The sequence below is a fragment of the Ochotona princeps genome, chromosome 6 (genome assembly GCF_030435755.1).
Source record: "Ochotona princeps isolate mOchPri1 chromosome 6, mOchPri1.hap1, whole genome shotgun sequence".
In the NCBI taxonomy this organism is placed as follows: Eukaryota; Metazoa; Chordata; class Mammalia; order Lagomorpha; family Ochotonidae; genus Ochotona; species Ochotona princeps.
Window position 1 is genome coordinate 59,838,810 of NC_080837.1, and position 23,108 is coordinate 59,861,917.

Here is a 23,108-nt window from a genome sequence, read left to right on the forward strand (position 1 = left end):
AGATTGTTACACTCAAATAACCTTTTCATCTCTAACCTGTTTTTCTAAATAACCAAAAACATTAAATTATCTTCATGAAAACTACAAAATAAAGTCAAATAATTCCTAAATAAATCATAAAAATAAATCTGCCACAATCGAATAAGTACAAGGAAAGTATATATGCAGGTGCTGAAAATCACAGAAAATATCCACTGGATAACCAAAAATGTTCACATTTATCATTATTACCCATTTTGTTCCTTTATGGCTAAAAGAAAAAAAAATTTTAATTGTCAACAATGACATTCAGTGCCATTTTAGATTTGTCTGCAATATACAAATAAGTCCTATATGCTGTACAAGGCAGACTCCATGTACACTTTTAAATATAAGTGAATTATAAAGACCTCAGATTTCCAAAACCAGATATAATACTGTGGTAAGCAAAATAAATTTATTCTTACTACTCTTGTTATATAAGCTTCATCTACAAATGTGAACATTTTTCCATATGTTGTCTCAAATCATACTAATTGGAAAAAAAAAAGTCTAACAAGATATCTGTTGTTTTCGACAGATAAAATTAAAACAATTTTAATTGTAATATTATTTCATCATTGAAAGTGTCCCGAACATGTTTAGCTTTTCACGCAGCACTGGACACAGCAAGTTTCTTCAGATGATCCATGAACACTTGTAGACTAACATCATCAGTGAGAATAGGTGCTCCAGATTCCTAGGGGAAAACAAAAAACATATCTGTTATGGTTACAGTGTACAATGATACCTTGGGATGGAAAAACAAAAAACGTATCTGTTATGGTTACAGTGTACAATGATACCTTGGGATGGAAAAACAACATGCAAATGAGTATTTAAAATACCCAAGGAAATCATTTTAAGTGAGTATCTTTATACCATTATAGAATAAGGTCTTTGTCCTATTTCTTAAGGGAAGCTCTAAATTCTTAGAATTCCCGGAGCAGCAGCAGTGTCTCCGATTCACTGACCACTCACATCACATGTGAGACAAGACTCGGGTGCTGCCCAGCTGAAGGAAGCCGTCTGGGTGGCCTTGCACCTGCTGCTAGGAGAAAAGCAGTCATAGCTGGCAGGCACTTCTGTTCCCTGCTAAAGCACTTGGGCCCCTGTACCTTTGTGTGGGAGACCCAAATGAAGCTGCCAGCTCCTGGCTTCACTCTGGCTCAGCCCCGGCCTTTGCAGACATTCGGGGAGCGAAACAGTGAATGAAAGCACTCTCCCCGCCCCCTAGTTCTTTCAAATAAAAAAAAAAAAAAAAACAGACTTAAAAATTGTCAATACAAAAAAGGCTGTTCAGGAAAAATTATTTTTAGAGATCAGCAAAACAGTGGCAAACATGAGTAAGAACAGCTTCTAGTTCACAGACATGCCATAACCTTCCCTGAATAAAGTAAAATCAATTTTATGTCATGTCAGTTCATTCACAAGAACGTGAAAGGCCTGACAAGGAGGGGAGGCAGCCATGCTGGATTAACAGCAGTAAGATGGGGGGTGGGGAGGACCCCTGCTGTGTGAGTTCCTGGCTCTGTCCCTTCTCCCCACGACTTGCAGAGTTATATAATCAGCTTCTGTGTTAGTTTCCTCAAATGTAAAAACAAAAAAAGAGAACAGGACCCATCTCATAGTAACTCTGAAGATTAAATGACTTACACTGTATAAAGCAAACAGAGTAACAGCCGACACAGTAGGCACACACATATTTAGCATATGTTTATTGCTATTTCTTTCGAAAAACCTGTTATTTTTAACCTTTCTATTCCACATCTGATTCAGAATTAGAGAAGTGCAAGTCTTAAAAACATGACCTGTGGCACTGAAAATTTGGAGGCTCTTGTTGAAACTACTCCTCATTTTACTTTTTTCATTTTGTTTTCTCCTTTTAATCACCCAATCCTAGCTCCTTATTTCTTTTAAATAAGCCAAGACAGATATGAAGCTTCCAATTTATATGCTGCACATTTTACTTAAAATTATAAACACTAATGCCTAATTCAATTGTTTTTCAAAAGTTAGTAAATTGGTTGTCTGAATTTTTAAAATTTTCTCTTTAAAACATATCCAGGATTACACAGAAAGGTTCTAGCTTTGTCACTTTAAATTTTGAAGCACTATGGCAACAGAGGCCTCCACCAACCTGTTAACCAAAGCAGTGTGATAGTGGTGCCCTCTTCTGGCCACTCACTGATAACACTTGTCATTGGCACTTGAGGATAACAAGCTTTAATTTTTAGTAAACTGTTTGGCTCCCAAATATTTTAATTTAAATTAAATTAGAGTTAAATTAAATCCCAAGTTAAATTAAAACCAAAATATCAAATTATCTTATAGACTGAAATATCCAGATCTGACTCCAGACATGCTAGGTTAAAATCTGACTTCAACCAGTTTAGTTATATATCTTCAGTAACTTGACTTGTAACCCTCAATTTTCTCTTCTGAAAAACAGAATTAATAGCATCTACCTCACATAAGGTTGTTTTTTTAATAAATAAAACACATAAAAATACAAACATTAGCTGTAAAAACAAAGATTAAATTTATTTGTTCTATGATTAGGTACATACACATTTAGCTTATCAAAATACTAACATAACTTCTAAAAATGATGGTCAAGAAACATCTTGCTGCTCTTGGTTTTACCTTTTTGCCCTTATTTCCACAGAGTAATCATTAAACTTTGAAGCCTAAAATAGGTTTGCTTCCTTGTTAAATATCATTAGGAATAGACTTTTCCATCCACTAACATCAGTAAAAACTAATAACCAACATTTACTGAGCATTAATGTCTAAATCGAGCATAAAGTACTGTTATACTCTACAGACATAATAGCAAAGGCAAAGAAATCAACTTGCAGCTTACATCCTTAACTATTTGCCAGGAATGACACATTTAACAACTCAGTAAGTACCAGCTACCTCTATGCACTGCCACTTAGAGCCAGGAAAAGGGGAAGGCAGGCACCACCGCCATGACCAGCTTCATACACTGAACTCTGCTTCAGTGCACAGAAACCCAGGCACAGACAGGTGTTCCAGCTGGTCTGTATGATGTGGGCTCTCATTTTTTAACTTAATTAGGAAAATGGCAATAAGCTGATGGCAGAAAACAGAAAGTGCCTGCTTAAAAGAATTGGTGTACTCGCCACACAAACCCTGGTTACCCACTGTCCCTGACTCCCCACACCGTTTCCTGAGATCTAGTGCCAACCTCCCTCCACAGAGCACTGCACTCATCTTGCTGCTCACTGGCCCCATCTGTGCATGATGTCTGTCCCTCGACAAATAATTTAACATCTCCTTTAACTTCCCCTTTCCTTCTGATCAAGTATCATTTCCTTAAACCTGATTTATTGCTGCTACTTCTCTATCCTATTGTAATTCTCCTCATCTCTCCCTTTCCGTAACTCTGCATTCAAATGAATAACTCCTTGAAAACAAATAAATAAATAATAACACTGCTGGTCAAAGGCCATAATGACATCCTAGTCATGAAACTCATGGCCTTTTTCCAACCTGTATGTTCCTTCAACTGTCTGCAAAACTGTAGGGTTTGTTACCTGCTGCTTCTAGGAAGCATTCCCTCACCTTGTAGGACATGCTGTTCTTTTCTGTCTCTTGTACCTCTCTATTTATCAAATACTCCTAGCACCTGCACTTCTTCAAGCTTTTGTCTCATTGCTATTTTCTCTCATTGCTATTTTACATGCCACTGTTGGACAAGCACTGGCTGTCACGTTTAACCTTCACATCTATGCTCTGACCACCACGAAAGTCAAATTTCCAGCAAGCCACTCAATATGGCCACAACCAATATAGCCATTCTGTCGTGGCTCAACATGATTTTCTAGATGGTATCACAATCTTTGTGCACCTAAAATCAAACATTTTCTCTCCAACCTCCATTTACTTTCACATATTTTCCTAATCACCCAGGCTCAAATTTCCAAATTACTTTGTTTTCCCTTTTAACTATTCTAACTCAAATCTATAAAAAAGTCAGAGGAGAAATATGATACCCAAATTCAGTATAACAAAATTTCCTCATTTTTAACATTTTGTCACATTGCTTTGTTTCTATCAATTTTTCCTTTATTTTCTGCTTTTTGTGTTATTTCTGCAAGCAGAAGACACAATGAAATATTATTCATTAGCACATTGTGATGTATCTCCTATGACCAAAGAGAATCTCCTCTATAATCACATCATTACCTCATTCATTCTTGATAGCTATTCTCTCCCAGTAATCCAGGATTCAATCAGAAACTGAATTCTGTGTACAGCTTAGAAATAAGTTCACTTTCCTATAATTTCTTTTTTTTTTTTAATTTTTATTAATTATTTTGCATTATGTGACAGTTTCATAGGCTCTGGGAATTTCCTATAATTTCTAATCAAGTTCTATGGATTCTAGTTTTGAAGTGTCTTCCAAATCTATTCCTCTTTACCATCTTGTCTACATCCCCTCTCATTTGGATTACTTATACACATACAGTTCCTGTCTATAGTCTGTTCCCAATTAATTATAAGAATCAATTACACTAAGACTAAAACATTCTCTGTCCAAAAGCTCCCAATCACTCTCCACTACTTACAAATCAAGACTCAGTTTTGAAGTCTTCAACCTGGTATTCAAGATTCTCCCAAGCTGGTCACAAAGCACTTTTCCAGTTTCATGTTCTACTAGTCATCTCTACCCTCACTCTACTATCACAGCTCACACTATCCTCTAACCAGAACTTCCTTCTTCATGCAATTTACACTTATGGAAATAACCACTCTATAATGTAAAACCTCTTGTTTTCTGAGTTCATTTCTGATCACACACCTCTTGCCACCAGGTGACCTCTTTTCCTCTTTTAACACTTGCCAATGCCTGGTATCTTTCCAAAGGCACATTTCCCATTTTGTCTTGTACTTTACATAAGTATGTATCTTACGTGTGATACTAGACTGCGAGTTCTTTAAAGGTAGGCTTGGTAACCGAGTGCTGCACAATATGCTAAGCCAACAGGTAATTCTTCTATCAGATTAAAATACATTAATATGTTATGAGTCCAGACTTCCTGACTCTTCCTGATTGAGTATAGTTCTGGGTTCTCCAGGCTTCTTGTGGCCTTTTACATTTCGCAGACTAGCACTAAGCCTGAACCACTACTTCCCGTCTCACACTCACTCTATTGTTTTTCGTCTCTAGTGTGTGATACTAAACTTGGAATATTAAGAGATTCTGTCTATTTCACAGGATTTTTTTTTTTTGTATATGGCGTTCTCAAATACTATTTTCTACTCTTACGTTTTCCACCAGTTTTCCAATAGAAATTATTACTAAACACACAGGGAAAAAATATCGCTCTCATTAAAATGACAAACTATATACACAAAGAGGTAATTTTTAAGACCTGCTATTTATACTTACCTGCCCCCAGGCATACATATTATTATGAGTCTGTGAAGGATTGACTTTTGAAAGCAGGAAACGGGCCTTAAAAGCAAAGAAGAAATAACATTACCCATTAGAGACAGATATAGACAATATAAATAAATAAATATCATCTATCATCATTACCTAACAAGTACTAGTAAAATTAATTTTCTTAAACTTCATCTTTTAAAAAGATTTGGTAAATTTTGAAACATTCAGACCGCTATTATATATAAATAATAACTGTATTCTTCACTTCTAATACATAGCAGAAAATACAAACGATTAAATCCAAAATTCAGCACAAAAAAGTTATGTTGGGGGAGGCATGCTGACAGCATATAATCCTCTGCCTGCAGGGCTGACATCCCACATGGACGCCAGCTCGTGTCCCAGCTGCTCCACTTCCCATCCAGCTCCCTGCTTGGGACCTGGGAAATCAGCAAGGACAGCTCAAGTCCTTGGGCCTCTGCACTCAGGTAGGATTCACTCCCCAAGTGAGCCGCAACGGCCGGTGCTGCGCCAATCCGAAGCCGGGAACCTGGAACCTCTTCCAGGTCTCCCACGCGGGTGCAGTGTCCCAATGCATTGGGCCATCCTCGACTGCTTTGTCAGGCCACAAGCAGGGAGCTGGATGGGGAGTGGAGCTGACGGGATTAGAACCGGCACCCATATGGGATCCCAGGGTGTTCAAGGCGAGGACTTCAGCCGCTAGGCCACGTGCCGGGCCCAAGAATCTTTTAAAATAAATCATGTCAATCTAAGTATAAGGTGCTATAGTAATCTAAGTTACCACTCACAATCACTTACAATGCCAGCATCCCATACGGGACTGCCAGTTCAAGTCTTGGGTTCTCTCGTCTTTTTCTTCTTTATTTTTTTTTTTAAATTTGAAAGATTTACAGAGAGAGGAAAGACTGAGATATCTGCCATCTGCTGGTTCATTCCCAAATGGCATAATAGCCACAAATGGTCCAGTGTGAAGCCAGGAGCCTAGGGCTTCTTCTGTATTTCCCATGTGAGTGCACAGACCCAAGGATTTAGAGCATTTTCTTCTGCTTTCTCAGGAACATTACCAAGCAGCTGGATCAGAAGTTAATCAGCTGGGACTCAAACTTGCACCCATACAGGATGCTGGCATTGCAAGGGCAGACTTAACCTGCTATACCAGGGTACCAGCCCTTTATATATCAGAACAAAAGAGTAATAGGAGCCAACAGAATGGGTAACAACCTAATCCTCTGTCTGTAGCACCAGCATCCCATATGGACGGATCACATCCCAGTCCGTGTCTAGCTGCTTTCCTTCCAATCAACTTCTATGCTTATGGCCTGGGAGAGCTACAGAAGAAACCATGGTGAGAGATCAGAAGGACGTCCCTGGCTCCTGGCTTTGAAGCAGCCCAGCTCTGCCACAAAGGCCACTTAGGGTATAATCAGCAGATGAAGATTTAGCTTGTTGTCTCTCATTCTCTCTCGGTAAAATCAATCTTAAAAAAAAAAAACAAGGGCCCGGCGGCATGGCCTAGCAGCTAAAGTCCTCGCCTTGAAAGCCCTGGGATCCCATATGGGCGCTGGTTCTAATCCCGGCAGCTCCACTCCCCATCCAGCTCCCTGCTTGTGGCCTGGGAAAGCAGTCGAGGACGGCCCAATGCATTGGGACCCTGCACCCGCGTGGGAGACCCGGAAGAGGTTCCAGGTTCCCGGCTTCGGATCGGCGCAGCATCGGTCCGTTGTGGCTCACTTGGGAAGTGAAACATCGGATGGAAGATCTTCCTCTCTGTCTCTCCTCCTCTGTGTATATTTGGCTGTAATAAAATGAATAAATCTTTTAAAAATAATAATAATAATAGGGCCCGGCGTGGTAGCCTAGTTTCTAAAGCCCTCATCTTACACGCCCCGGGATCCCATATGGATAACAGTTCATATCCTGGCTGCTCCACTTCCCTTCCAGCTCCCTGCTTGAAACCTGGGAATGCAGTAGAGAATGACTCAAAGCTTCAGGACCCTGCACCAGTGTGGGGGACCCAGAAGAAGCTCCTGGCTCCAGGCTTCATGTTGGCTCAGCTCTGGTCACTGTGGTCACTTGGGGAGTGAACCAGCAGACAGAAGATCTGTCTGTAAGTCTGCCTTTCCAATAAAAATAAGTAAACTTAATACATTTTGTAGGACAACAATGAAAGAATGACCCATAAATTTTCAAGTCATACCAGAAGAAAGCAGGCAGTTAAATAAACCTTTTTTAACCCCCAGTAATCAAATTAACACAAGAATCAAGAGCACTAGCCTTGGCATCAGAACACCAGAATTCAAATTCCAGTTTTTCCATTTACTGTATTTTCTTGTCCACATGTAGCCTAAACCAGTTTATTTTCTCTAAAATGAAATTACTGCAAAATTGTTAACGAATCAAATGAGAAAAGTCATGCACTGTGCAAATTTTAAATTCATGAGAACAGTACAGTATACTCATGAGAAATATAGTAATTATGGTAAAAACCCTAACAACAATTGTGACCATTGCTAAATAACAGTCACTGATGCTTGCTACCTGTTTTGTAATACTGCACTAAGAGGTAGGGACAGAGCAATAAACATGGTCTCTGCCTTCAAGGAACAAATGCAACAAACATGTAATACCTTATAACTATTGAATTACTATAAATCTGCTAAGAATTACCAGGGAGAAATCAGAGGTATGTAAGAGCCTAAGATTCTAAGTCTCAAGAGCACAGTGCATATATATTGTTTCTAACTCAATCCTGACAATTTACACTGTAGAAACTGGAATGATCAAATAAGTAAAAATGAAAAAAAATTACTCTAAACCTCATATTCTTTTCCACCTAACAAACAGCTTTAAGAAAAGTAGAAAAGTACGTTACATTATTTCCCAGGTTCTTCACATCTTCTTGCTTAACTAATGTCATCCAGACTGTGATAGAAACTTTAGGCAACTATTCAAACACCTCATTCCTTTGCTCCCAAAGCTAACGCAGAAACAAGTGCTGTACGCCCCTTCTCCTAGCTCCTTCCCCTTCCATCGGCCCTGTGAGGCATTCTATTCAAATGAAAGGGAGAAGGCCAGCAGCAACATCTGAACTGCAAAACTCATGACAAAGAAACAGAAACGGACACTGCTCACCTGGCTGCCCCCATGCTCAGTGTCAATGTATCTCGGCATTGGAAACCTAGAATGAAGAATTTCCTGTGCATCATCAATTGGCGCTTGCAGAAGGTGGCGGAAATTTTCATATTCCGGCATGTCCTGGTATCCTGACTTACGCCACTGCGCTATTGTCTAATTTAAAATCAAATGAAAGAATTAGTTTTACATTTTGTACCTATCCAAAAATCTTAAGACTTTTTTCAAATGACACAATTAGTAGCAAATATTATTCCAGGTGGCCCCTCTGCTCATATGGGAGAGACCTAGAGAAGGCTCCTGGCTCCTGGTTATAGATCACGTCAGCTCTGGCTATTGTGGCCATTTGCAGAGTAAACCAATGCATAGAAAATCAGTTTCTCTTATCTCTGTAACTCTGACTTTCAAATAAAAATAAACAAACATTAAAAAAAAATAAGTTATCCATCTACATTTAGGCAATATAAAAGGAAGATTTTTGTTACAGATTTTTCAGACTTCAAAATTAGTAATATAAAACTACCAAAACCACTTGAGCAAGAATCTCGGAGCATGCCCCACATCTGGGACCTGGGGTGGGTGGGAGACCGGGTGGTGCGTCTCCCTCAATATCCCTCTTTACCTCAGATACATAAAGGAAATAATATGGAAATAACAGTCTTACCCACTTTTCTATAGCCCTTGAACCTTTTCACCCTAATTAACTATGTAAAGATTGTCAAAAATATAATAAAAAAATTAGTAATATAAAACATCCTTATCAATGAAGTAACATTCTGACAAGACACATAAACACAAAAATCTTATTAATAACAGCAATAGCATTATAAAGATCACTTACATATAGGAGATGAACTGAAACGGTTCTTTTATCAAGGCAAATGGCTCTAAAAGCTACCTAAACAAATCACCTAGAACTTCAACCTGGTTTCAGTCTAAGGTAAGTGAATCACTCAAAGCACACTCTATATAGCTGTAAATCTCCATTTAACAGAGGAATGGGAACAGCATTGTGTCTCAGTGCATTAGCCACTGGTTACAACACCAGCACCCCATATCGGAGCATAGGTTGAAGTCTCAGCTGCTACATTTCCAATCTAGCTCCTGCTAACACATCTGGGAAATCTGTGGAACACAGCCCAATTACTCAGGCCCCTGCCACTCATGTGAGAGACCAGGATTAAGTCTGTAGCTCCTGGCTTTGGCCAGGCCATTGTAGCCATTTGGGGAGTGAACCAGAAAATAGAAGGTGCAGGGTCCCAAGGCTTTGGGCCGTCCTCTACTGCTTTCCCAGGCCACAAGCAGGGAGCTTGAATGGAAGTGCGGCAGCCGGGACATAAACTGGCACCCACATGGGATCCCAGCGCATGCAAGGTGAGGACTTTAGCCACTAGCCTTCCATGCTGGGCCCCTTCTGATTCCTTTTTAAGCACATTAGCAATAAGCTATTTGAAGATAAAATTACCATAAACAGTCAAGCATTTCATTATTATAGCCATTATTCTTGAAATCTAAGGGCCAACACCACAGCACAGTAGGACAAGCCTCTGTTGCAGTGCCAGCATCCCATAAAGCACCAGTTAAAGTCCTGGCTGTTCCACTTCTCATCCAGCTCGCTTCTTATGGCCTGGGAAAGCAGTGGAGAATGCTATAAGTCCTTGAGCCCTTGCACTCACCTGGGAGACCTTCAAGAGGCTCCTGGCTCTCAGCTCTGGCTGCTGCAGCCACTTGGGGAATAAACCAGCAAATAGAAAATCTCTATCTTTCTCTGTCTCTTTCTCCCTCTATAATTCAGCCTTTCAAATAAAAATAAATAGGTCCTCTAAAAAAACACTAAAATATTAGAAACTGACATCAATTAAATATAATTAGGTAATTAGAATCAGTAAGTCTTAAAAGTACTGAAAATATTACTTAAATGGGGATTTTGAGCAATTCATTTACTAATACAGTAAAATCTAAGATCATTCACAATTAAACCAAATGGAAAGCTAAACCTATACAATTTACTAGAATACTAAATACAAATTTGAGTGCAGGTGTGTGAAAAAAAACCATTTCTCTATCTTCCAAAGCACCCAGAGTGTGATTCGTTTTATACAAAGTAAAGCACTTAAATTTTGGCTGAACAAATAAATGCCAGAATGAGCAGACTGAACAATACTCTAGTATTCTGCTCTTTTCAATCAGGAGCCATTCCAATTAAGGGAAGCTGCACATTTTAATTCACTTCTGCCTTATTAAAGTTTTTATGATCATATGGCACACCACTAAAACTGACTTACAGTGACTACAAGAAAGAATGAAAAGCAAAGCCTGCTGCTGAGCAAGGCCAACTTTCAGCCTCTCAACGTCTTTAGGCTTCAGCTGAAATGTCATGTCACTGTGGCAGTGCTCTTACTTTCACAACACTATTCTTCATGGACCCAGCATGATGGCTCAGCGAAATCCTTGCCTCGCACATGCCAGGATCCCATACGTGAGCCGGTTCATATCCCAGCAGTTCCACTTCCCATCCAGCTCCCTGCTTGTAACCTGGGAAAGCAGTTGTGGGTGGCCCGAAGTGTTGGGACCCTACACCCATGTGGGAGACCCGGAAGAAACTCCTGGCTCCTGGCTTTGAATCAGTTCAGCTCCAGCCATTGTGGCAACTGTGGACGTAAACCGGTGGTCAGAAGATCTTTCTCTGTCTCTCCTTCTCTCTGCATTCTGCCTTTCTAATAAAGATAAATAAATGTTCAAAACAACCCACTATGCTTCATAAATATATCCATTTGTCCAACTGTGTGTAGACAGGTGAACAAAACAATCACAGTTCAATCAACTGCAATTGAAGCCCCAAAATCTTTAGTACTAAGGATTACACTTGACACATATTTTACAGAAGTAGAATTCAAAGCTTGCTACGCCTGAAACACTAGCCACATAATGGAAGAAGTCTCCCTAAGTAAAAAGACTTAATACATGCATAGTTTTATTACTGTTTTATTTTCCTTTTTAGCTAACACATAAACTGTACACATTTATGGAATATCATGTGATGTTTCAACACATGTTTACACAGTTCAATTAGGGTAAACGTATCTATCTCCTCAAACATCTAACAGCTCTTTATGGTTGAGACACACACAACTATACTTAGCTTCAGAACCTTACCTCCCCATGATAAATCAAGATCTGGAAGAATGTGTCCATGAGAAGAATCCGATCTGCAAGAATGCTGCTGCTATCAAGCAGAACCGGCTAGTAGAAAAACAATAAGAACAGATAAAACAAAAAATAAATTTCCTATTTAAAGACACATAATGGATTGTTCCAGGATACTTTCCAAATTGTACATTTATAATTTACTACATAATTTATTAATTCACTCAGCATATTTAATTTAATTTTCTAAGTAATCTCTTTAACAAGATCTAACAATCATAAGCAAAGAAAAACAAAAGGGTAACTCCTAAGCCTGATGGGGCACAACTAAGTGACATGGGACGGGCTTAGGATAAAGAAAGCCTGAAACAAACAGGAATACATGAAATCAAACAGAGTGATGTCAGCTGAGGATATGTACTTGGGGATTGCTCACAGAAAGGTATGAGATTTGATAGTACGAGTTAGGTGAAAGATAAGGAAGACCAAAAGATTAAGCCCTGAGGCATGCCAACAAGGTCTGAATGACAGAAGCTAGCATCAGGAGACAGGGAAGACAGTCAGTGAGTGAGAATACAATCAGTAGCCAGCATCACCGAGGCCTCAAGCAAACAGCCACTACAGAAATGCTGCTGAGAGCTCCTGAGGCAGCTGTGGGATGTTTCTAGTCCCAGCTAGAGCTGTTTCCGAATAATGTTAGGGACGAACATAGGTTGACTAACACAGGGACCACTATAGGTCTAATAAGAGTTGAGAAGAGAATGTGAGGTAAGAAAAGATACACAGCAAAATAACTTTTTAACTATGACTAGGAATAAAGAAATAGAATGGCAATTTAAAAAAATGTGGAGTCAAAGTAGGATTTCTTTTGGTCAGTTTTCTTTTTTAATATTGGCATGAGTGCTACTGAAAGTTTCTATGTCGATGAGAAGAATACAAACAGACAGGAAGTGATGACACAAGCAAGGAGAGAAAGAAGGTAACTCCAAACACTCAGCCTTAACAAAACAAAATTAGTGGGATTCATGGACAAAATAAAATTGGAATTTGATGGGAACCAGCCTTAGGGATGATGCGGCTCTAATTTTCTTCTAAACATCATTCTACATTTTTCAGATGTCACAATTTTCATGAATTACTCTAAAATAAGGGGAAAATAACTCTTAAGTAGATTTAAACAACAAAGAGACAAAAATATACTGGCAAACCTTTTTTTTTTTTTTTTTTTAACTAATTGACCAAAAAAATTGCAGCATGCCAGCATCCCATTAGGGGGACAGTTCAAGACCTCACTGTTCCACTTTCAACCCAGATTGCTACTAATGTGCCTCGCAAAGCAATGCAAGAAGGCCAAGGACTTAGGGAAACCAGAAGCAGCTCTGGACTCCTGGCTTCAGCCTGGCACAGCCCCATCCACTCTAGTCACTTAGGGAGGGAACAAGGGGATGAAAGATCTCTCTGTGTGTGTCTCTTTCTCTAATTCTGCCTTTCAAATAAATACAACTTGTAATAACAAAATAAAACATATTACTCACTAGTTCACACAACAGTGAGGAAGTTATCACAAAGGATCATGATCAATAAATACTTTTTTTCCTTTACACTTAACCTTTCTAAAGTATTATTTCAAATACAGCCACTACATACACTGCAGTGGTAAAACAGACCAATTTAATTACAGAATGGAGAAATGGTCATTTCTCAATTTGCTCTAACAGTTAAGCTGCCTGTAGTACTATCAGAGTGCCTGGTTTAAAATTCCAGTCCCACTCCAGATTCCAGCTTCCTGCTAATGCTCATCCAAGGTGCCTCAAGTAATTAGGTCCCTGCCACCCATGGAGACCTGGACTGAGACCCCAATTCCAAGTTGCAGCCCTCTACCCCATGATGTTAATGAGCATTTGAGGGGTACCAGTCTACAGATTCTCTCTGTCTTGTCAGTTTCCTTCTTTTGATAAATAACAATTAAAAAGCAAAATAAGTAGGTCAGAAATTTTAACTGGGTGACCTTAATAGCTTTTAAGTATGTATCTTTATAATAAAAGTATCTCACTTTTTTCAAAAGACCAAAAGAAAATAACATTACATAATATAGAAAGCTCTTTATCCTGTTAGACACCAACTTCTGGAATAAGTGACAGCCTACAGACTCATACTCAGATCTACAAATTGATTCATATGAAAATACTCAGGTTGTACAAGATTTGAGCAAATATTTAGACAAAATGGTCTAAACATCTCTTCTATTTCATCTTAATATAATTGTAAGATAATTTATAATCAGCCCAGCAAGATATATAGCACAAAATATTTTCAGTTAAAACACAAATAGCTTGAGATAGCTATTCTTTTAATTAAATTCCTATATGCCGCACATCACAATAACAAGATCAGGTTCTTGCAGCTCTGCACTCTTACCTCTGGTGGTCCACTGAAGGAATATGCATACAAAATAGGCTGAATCATGATCAGAGACTGCGTCAGGTCCTGACGCATAAAATGGTGACGATAATAGGAACTTTCATCAGGACTATTGTTAAAAACTTGCAAGAAAGGAGATCTTCTTAAGTGAAACATAAACTATAAGATAAAACAAGTGATATCACTTTTACAGATTCTAATATTGCAACAGTATACTATTTACAAAAGTATCTGATTATTACAACTATTTACAAAATAAAAACAGGTCATGAGGCCAATGCTGTGGCTCAGCAAATGAAGCCAATGCCTGAAGAGCCAGCATCCCGTGTGAACACCAATTTGAGACCCAGCTGCTCCACTTCTGATTCAGATACCTCCTTATGTGCCTGGGAAAGCAGCAGAAGATGACCAAAGTGCTTGGGCCCCTGTACCTACATAGCAGACCCAAAAAAGGCTCCAGACCCCTGCCTCTGCCTGGCTCAGCCCCACCCATTGCAGCCATATGTGGAGTAAACCAGTAGATGGATGGAAGAGTTATCTCTCTCTAAAAAAAATCTTTTTTAAAAAATTATAACACAGTAAACAGCATTCCCCGAAGAGGAATCTTAGATAGAGCCCAGCACAATGGCACAGTGGCTAAGTCCTCACTTTGCATGCACGAGGATCCCATGTGGGTGCTGGCTCATGTCCCAACTGCTCCACTTTCCTTCCAGCTCCCTGCTTGTACCCTAGAAAAGCAGTGGAAAATGGCCTTGGGACCTGCATCCATGTGGGAGGCCTGCAAGAGGCTCCTGGTTTCAGATCAGCTCAGCTCTAGTTACTGTGGCCATTTGGGTAGTGAACCAATGGACAGAATGTCTTTCTACCTCTCCTCTGTGTAAATCTGTCTTTCCAATAAAAATTTAAAAATCTTTTTTAAAAAGAAATCTTAATGGTATTTTTCAGCTGCCTAAAAATATAATTCAACATCAATAAAAAAAGTAACAGAGGTGACTCAGAAGGAAAATCAGTGACAAAAACAGTGTGCGAACCTAAGTTATTTAGAAGTTGATGCCAGAATGTTATCAGCATTTGCTTTTTTTTTTTTTTTTTTTTTTTAAAGATTTTATTATTATTGGAAAGCCGGATATACAGAGAGGAGGAGAGACAGAGAGGAAGATCTTCCATCCGATGTTTCACTCCCCAAGTGAGCCGCAACGGGCCGGTACGCGCCGATCCAAAGCCGGGAACCAGGAACCTCTTCCGGGTCTCCCACGCGGGTGCAGTGTCCCAAAGCTTTGGGCCGTCCTCAACTGCTTTCCCAGGCCACAAGCAGGGAGCTGGATCGGAAGTGGAGCTGCCGGGATTAGAACCGGCGCCCATATGGGATCCCGGGGCTTTCAAGGCGAGTACTTTAGCCGCTAGGCCACGCCGCCGGGCCCAGCATTTGCTTTTATTCATCTCTCTGACCACAGCATGTTTGTGTGTGTGTGTGTGCGCGTGTGTAACTGCCTTTCAAGTAAATAAATCCTGACAAAAAAGCAGGGCTCTGGCGGGGAAGAGAGGGAAGGCTGACTAAAACAACAGCTACACTGAGCCTTTGCTACAATCCACAGGATCAGCTGAAACTAAAGAACTGCACCCTGTTCTCAGTCACTTGTCTTGAATCTTCAGCCTCAGGTCCAAGAGCCTGCATGTTGCTTCTGCCTGAATTCATCAACAGTTCTCTCCTGTCACAGGCCACTCTGAAACTCCTCTCCTTTGCTCACATCAGGTCAATAACAAAACAAACAAACAAACAAACAAACTCACTCAGCTCTTACAACTTCATTCCTATTTATTCTCAGAACTACTAATCGGTAAATGTTAGCTAAATGCTTTCAGAACAGAGATTTCCTTTACTCTTGTGGCCTTTCAAAAGATTACAAAGTTTTGAAAACCCAAGGAAGAAGAAAGCTGAAGTTTTGAATAAAGCTTCCATGAACAAGCAGCTGAATTTCTACATTTCAATAGTAATACCCTTCCAGACTGAGCCAAAATGCCAACTCCTTGACAGATTAGATCATCTGTTTGGGAGGATTCTTTTAAGCTGTGTTTAAATTCTGTGCAACTTGCATACCATTTTTCAGCTGCTTTCCTGTGTAATTTGTATTTCTGATCTCATGCTGGAGACCAGAAGTTCCTTCTAAATGGGACCCACAACATCTCCATACGCAAAGTTCTTTGTACAAGGTTGACTGCAGCTGAATAAATGTTATCTCTGTGACTTGCTTACTGTACAAACCTAGACTTTAAAAATAATCAAACTGATGGATAGATACATGGAGAGAGACCCTATGGCTCCAAAAAGTAATTTCAATGTTTCTTTTTTGACTTACCTGGGATAGCCCAATTAAACTGTGCTTAGATGATGATAGAATGCTGGAAGACTAGTTAATTGATAAAATTACTTCAGATAAAGTCTTCTTTCTACCACTACAACAGATCCACTTATATCAAATGGAAACCCAGTTAGACTTACATCCAACTATACTCACAGTAGGGTTCCACTAAAGTGTCTCTTTACCACAAATAAATAACTGTTTACAAGTTCAATATAAAAATACCATATACTGGGGTTGACATTGGGGTCAGTGGGTTTAGCCACCACCTGCCATGCCAACATCCCGAGCAGAATGCTGGTTCAAGTCCTGGCTGCTCCACTTCTAAATCAGTTCCCTGCTAACAATCCTGGGAAAGAAGTGGATGATGGCCCAAGTACTTGTACCCTTGTAATCTACGTGGGACCAGACTCCCAGCTGTAGTCCGGTCCAGGGAAGCTATTCTGGCCATTTAGGAAATGAATCAAAAGATCAAAGATTCTCTTTCTGTTTCTCCATCTCTCTGACACTCTGCCTTTGAAATAATAAATAAGTAGTATTTAAATGATATTGCATATGCTAACTACTAAAATTCCCCTAACAAAATGAATATTAAAAAATAAGATGAGAGCCCAGCACGGTAGCTTAGTGGCTAAAGTCCTCCCTTACACATGCTAGGATTACATATGGGTGCCAGCTCATACCCTGGTCGCCCTGCTTCCCACCCAGCTTCCTGCTTGTGACCTGGGAAGGCAGTTGAGGACGGCCCATAGCCTTAGGACCCAGCACCTGAGTGGGAGACCTGGAAGAGGGTCCTGGCTCCTGGCTTCAGATCGGCACAGCTCTGGCCAATGAGGCCACTTGGGGAATGAATCAATGGATGGAAGATCATCCTCTCTATCTCTCCTCTACTCTGTATATCTGACTTTCTAATTAAAATTAAAAAAGAGAAGAGAAACCAACATCTATTAATAATAATAATAAGTATTAAAAAATAAACATCATGGGCCTAGCACAACGGCCTAGTGGCTAAATCCTTGCCTTATATCCACCAGGATCCCATAATGGCACTAGTTTGTATCCTGGCTGCTCCACTTCCCATCCAGCTCCCTGCTTGTGGCTTGGGAAAGCAGTACAGAATGACCCAAAGCCTTGAGACACTACACCCATGTGGGAGACCTGGAAGAGGCTCCTGGCTCCTAGCTTTGGATCAGCTGCTGCAGCCACTTGATGAGTGAACCAGCAGATAGAAAATCTTCCTCTCTGAATATCCTTCTCTCTGTATACTTGCCTTTCCAATTAGAAAAAGAAATCATGAGCTGGTACGGAGGCCTAACAGGCTATTCCTCTGCTTGTAGTTCCGGCACCCCATATGGGCACTGGTTCGCGTTCCAGCTGCTCCACCTCACATTCACCTCCCTACTAATGGCCTGGGAAAGCAGTGAAGGACGGCCCGAGTCCTTGGGATTCTGCACCCACATGGCAGACGTGGAAGAAGCTCCTGGTTCCTAGCTTTGGACTGGCCCAGATCTGGTTGTTACAGCCATTTAGGGAGTGAACAGAAGATAAAAGATCTCTCTGTGCCTGTCTCTCTCTCTCTCTCTCCTTCTAAAACTGACTTTCCAAATGAAATGCATAAATATCAAGACAAAAATAATCACAGAGGAGCTAAGATCCAATGCTACTGGCAACACAAGAACACAGACCTTTTACCTACTTACCTGTGGATAAAGGGAAAATGTTTCTGAAAATCTGAAGGAACCCGGATCATCTTTGTGATATTCTCCAAATTTCTGACACTAGATATAAAAAAATTCGTCATCAATATGTGTACCTTCTGGAGCATCTTCATACTTAATTAAATTAGAATATTACCCAGACTCACCAAGACACTGATTACAACAGCAACAAAAAAATCTATACTTCAGAAGCAACACTTTGCATACAGGCAGCAACAACTCAATCCAAAATGTTTGAATTTTTTTTAACAAAGTGTCTCTTACAGCAAATAAAAAACTGTTAGATAATGACCAAAAAAGCTCAACATGAGCCCTGTAAGACTCTGAAAGAAAAACACATTGTGGCATAGCTGGTAAATCTGCTGCCGGCAACATCAGCATCCCATATGGGTACTCAATTGTCTCCCAGCTATTCCACTTGCAACATAGCTCCCTGCTAATGTCCTCAGAAAAGCAGAAAAATAGCTCAAGTGTCTGGTCCCTGCAACCTGTCTGGGAGACCCAGATCCTGTTGCCCACTAACAAACATCCTTGAGAAGACAGGAGAGAATGGCTCAAGTACTTGAGTTCCTGCCTCCTACTTGGGATTAATAGGATGGAATTCCTGGTTTCTGACTTTAGCCTGGGCCAACCTTAGCTGTTGTAGGCATTTAGAGAGTGAACCATTGAACATAAGCTGTCTCCTTCACATTCTTCCTCTTACATAAGCAGATCTAAACACACACATAAAGAAACAAAGAAACCAGGTTAACAAAGAGCAAAGAATTTTTAGAATAAAATGATAAATGTTAACATTAAATACTGTATATAGTATTTTTATCAATTTGACTTTTACCATCTTTCTTTAATGGCTCCTGCCCTTGGTTTCATTTCTACATCCAGAGGTTTAGATACATATTAATCTATTTTTTTGACAAATTTTTGTCATCATGTGAGGCTTCACAGCAAGTGTACACAGTTTCACCAATTTCATTACATATAACAAGGGCTTTTAGTAACAAATCGTTTTAAAAGGTTTTATTTTTTTTTTTCTTAAATTGAACTCAGCATACTCCATGTCCACCTACAGCGATGGACAGCAACCAAATGTCCCGCTACCAATTTCCATGTAGAGGCCAGCATTGTGGCTCAACAGGCTAAGCTGCTACCTGCAACACCAGCATCTCGTATTAGAGTACTGTCAAGTTCCAGCTGCTCAGTAGTCTGAGAAACTAAACAGGTTCCGGTTCAAAACAGTCCCATAATTGAAAGTACTGATGACCCATCACAGGATACTGAATAGCTTTGTGTAATAACCTGAAAAATAACAGCTTCTCTGTTCAGACTGATGAGTTAGCAGGTTTCACTGTGTCATCTGAGGTCTCTAGTTGATAGTGAGATTCAAGAAAACTTTTTTGCTGCAATAACAAACTTTTCTGCTGCCCTAAACAAGCAAAGGACAAAAAATACACTTCATGTTTCATCTTACAATCTCGAAATAAAAGGCCCGTACTGAAGGAACTGTGTGGCATTTGTACATATGGTTCAGTCTGAGAAGTTTAATCTCTGGTTAAAAATATGTTATCATTATCACAATGCTACTTTCTATAGAAAGAAGTGCTGATATAAAACAAATCTCAGAGATGAAAAAAAGTTCCAGATGCTATTATAAAAATGGCTTTCTGCATACAAGCGAGTTATTTGTACACTCATGATGATTGCAGCTCAGTTCACAATAGTTAAGACTGAATCAAACCAGATGTCCATCAACAGATAACTGGATGAAGAAAATGTATATAAAAAGTGTAGTATTCCACACAATGGAATACTACTCAGCCACAAAAAAAGAATAAAATCCTGTCTTGTACAACAAATGGATGCAACTGGAAATCATTACATTTAGTGAAATAAGCCAGTCCAAGAAGGACAAAAATGCTTTCTCTGATCTGCAATTCTACACAGAATTTTTAAAATGTAATCTATATGAGTGAGATGGACATTTTGAGATTTGCTTATTGTTTACCTATTTTGTCTATATTCTAGAAAACAGTATGCTTTTTTCTACTTTGTATCTGCTGAATTTTTCACCCAAAGTAGTGTTAAACCTGTGATTGCAAAGTGGATTGAAAGTATGCCATTGGGCCCCAGCGCAATAGTCTAGTGGCTGAAGCTCTCACGTTACATGTGCCAGGATGCTATATGGGCACCAGTTCGTGTCCCGGCTGCCCTACTTCCCATCCAGCTCCCTGTTTGTGGCCTGGGAAAGCAGGACAGATCGAGGACAGCTCAAGGCCTAAGGACCCTACAGCCAAGTAGGAGACTACAAGTTCTGGATTCCTGGCTTCACACCAACTCAGCTTAGCCACTGTGGCCACTTGAGGAATAAACCAGTGGATGGAAGATCTTTCTCTCTGTCTCTTCTCCTTCTGTAAATCGTTCAAAAAAATAAAAGAGTCTTAAAAAAAAAAAAAAAGAAAACAAAATATGTGGTTATAAAAGAAAAAGGAGAATGGGTGAGGGAAAAAAAAACATAAACATGTTCCTAAATCTGTACTACGGGTCCTGGCGTGGTAGCCCAACAACCAAGGTCCTTGCCTTGCACATGCCAGGATCCCATATGGGTAACAGTTTTAATCCAGGCCATCCTGTTTCCCATCACCGCCCTGTTTATGGCCTGGGAAAGCAGTCGAGGACGCCCCAAAACCTTGGGACCCTGCACCCATGTGAGAAACATGGAAGATGTTCCCGGCTCCTGGCTTTGGACTGGCTCAACCCCAGCTTTGCGGCTGCCTGTGGAGTGAATCAACAGACGAAAGATCTTTCTGTCTGTCTCTCCACCTCTCTGTATATCTGGCTTTCCAATAAAAAAAAATAATAATAATAAATCTTCAAAAAAATCTGTACTGTAAAATGCTCATACTCACTTTGCATAAATAAAGTATTTTTTAAATGGCCAGAATTGTTGAAAATTAGCTCACTTAAGACTTTGGGCTGGTGTCATGGCAGTAGGCTAAGACTCTGATTGCAGCACTGGTATCCCATATGGGCACAGTTTGTGTCTCAGGTGCTCCACTCCCATTCAGCTTCTTGCCTACAGCCTGGGAAAGCAGCAGAAGATGGCGCAATTCCTTGATCCCTTTCACCCAAATGGGAGACCCAGAGGAAGCTCCTGGCTCCCAGCTTCAGTTCAGCTCAGCTCTTGCTATTGTGGCCATTTGAGAATTAAACCAGAAAGTAAACTAGGAGATGAAAGAATTTTCTCTCTCTCTATCCTTATCTCTGTAACACTGTCTTTCCAATAAAAAATTTGAAAGTCTTTAAAAAATGACTATTTTAGGAACTTACGAAAAACAACACAAAAAGCCATACAGAGAAATCTGACAGCTTTATAGAGAGTTCTCAATAAGACATCTGAACTGAAGAGCTAAGGAGGAAGCACTTTAAAGAAGATAAAAAGCCAGAGTTCTCTGAATAAACCTGAAACACCGAGCAGCAGATGTTTGGCCTTACAGTTAAGATGCTGAAGTCCCATACTGAAGTGCCTGGATTCAACATGTACTCCAGCTCCAAAGCTACCTGATAATACAAGAATGAACCAGCAGATGGCAACACACACACTCTGTCTCTTTGCCTCTCAAATAAATACTTTTAATACAGTTTCTCTTAAAATTGGAGCATCGGGTCTAGCGCCGTAGTACAGAGAGTGCAGTCATTGCCTGAAGCACCAGCATCCCAAATGGGTACCAGTATGCTGCTCCACTTATGATCTAGACTCCGGATAATATGCTTGGGAAAGCGACGGAGGTGCCCAGGTCCCTGGACTTCTGTTCCGAAGAGGGAGACCCAAATGAAAGACCCACAAAGACCCAGAAGCTGTGAGCTCCCGGTTTCAGCCTAGCACAGTCCTGGTCTTTGGTCATTTAGGAAGTGAACCAGCAGATGGAAGATCTCTCTCCCTGACACTCTCCTTTTCTCTCTGTAGTTCTGCTTTTAAAACAAATAAATAAATCTTAAAAAAAAAAAAAATAGAGCATCAGGACAGGTACTTCCTCACAGCATGTTAAGCTGTCAGGATACCCACGTCTCCCACTGCAGTGCCAGTCTGAGTCCCAGCTTCCCACTGAGCTTCTTGCTAATCCATCTTGGGAAGCAACAGATGATGGTTCAAATGCTTGGGCACCTGCCACTCACGTGGGAGGGATTCTGGACTCCTGGCCTCAATTTGGCCCAGCCCTGGCTATTGTGAGCATTGAGAAATCAATCAGTAGATGGAAGAGCAAACAACTAATCACTGCCTCTGCCTCTCTGTGTTGTTCCATCCTTTAAGTAGATGGAAATAAATACAAACATTTAAGAAATAGATTTTTTTAAATGTACCATCAAGAACTTAAGCCTAGTGAAATCCACTAATTTCCATAAGTAATGAGTTCCCAATATATTAAAAACAATAATAATAAATCATTCCTGGCGTGGTAGTCTAGTGGCTCAAATCCTCGCCTTGCATGTGTCAGAAGCCCACACGGGCTCTGGTTCATGTCCCAGTGGCCCCACTTCCCATCCAACTCCCTGCTTGTGACCTGGGAGGACAGTTGAGGATGGCCCAAAGCCTTGGGACCCTGCACCCGCATTAGAGACCTGAAAGAGGCTCTGGGTTCCTGGCTTCAGATTGGCTCAGCTCTGCCCGTTGTGGCCACTCAGGGAGTGCACAAGCAGACGGAATATCTTCCTGTCTGTCTCTCCTCCTCTCTATATATCTGACTTTCCAATAAAAGTAAATAAATCTCAGGAAAAAAACAAAACAGCATTGCTAGCACAAACTTAGGTAATCTAGATCCATATGATCAAGATTGTCTAAATTCTTCTACCTTAATAGGTAAGATTTTTATGCATAAA

At 40.1% G+C, this 23,108-nt stretch overlaps 1 protein-coding gene across 3 annotated transcripts in view; it reads right to left on the bottom strand.

The window, feature by feature from the left end:
• Positions 1-242: 242 nt before the first annotated feature.
• Positions 243-23,108, bottom strand: part of SEC23A (SEC23 homolog A, COPII coat complex component) — a 51,824-nt gene continuing 28,958 nt past the window's right edge. For 2 of the 3 annotated variants that reach the window (XM_004584780.2, XM_058666361.1), the window contains exons 15-20: positions 18,219-18,296; positions 14,156-14,317; positions 11,747-11,833; positions 8,591-8,746; positions 5,441-5,506; positions 243-718 (exon numbers count right to left, since the gene is read on the bottom strand). In XM_004584780.2, the coding sequence (XP_004584837.1) occupies positions 629-718; positions 5,441-5,506; positions 8,591-8,746; positions 11,747-11,833; positions 14,156-14,317; positions 18,219-18,296 (639 nt within the window). In that variant the 3' untranslated portion in view covers positions 243-628. Of the gene's footprint in view, positions 719-4,047; positions 4,139-5,440; positions 5,507-8,590; positions 8,747-11,746; positions 11,834-14,155; positions 14,318-18,218; positions 18,297-23,108 lie in introns of those variants that run through there. The other variant, XM_058666362.1, reaches the window with a different exon arrangement.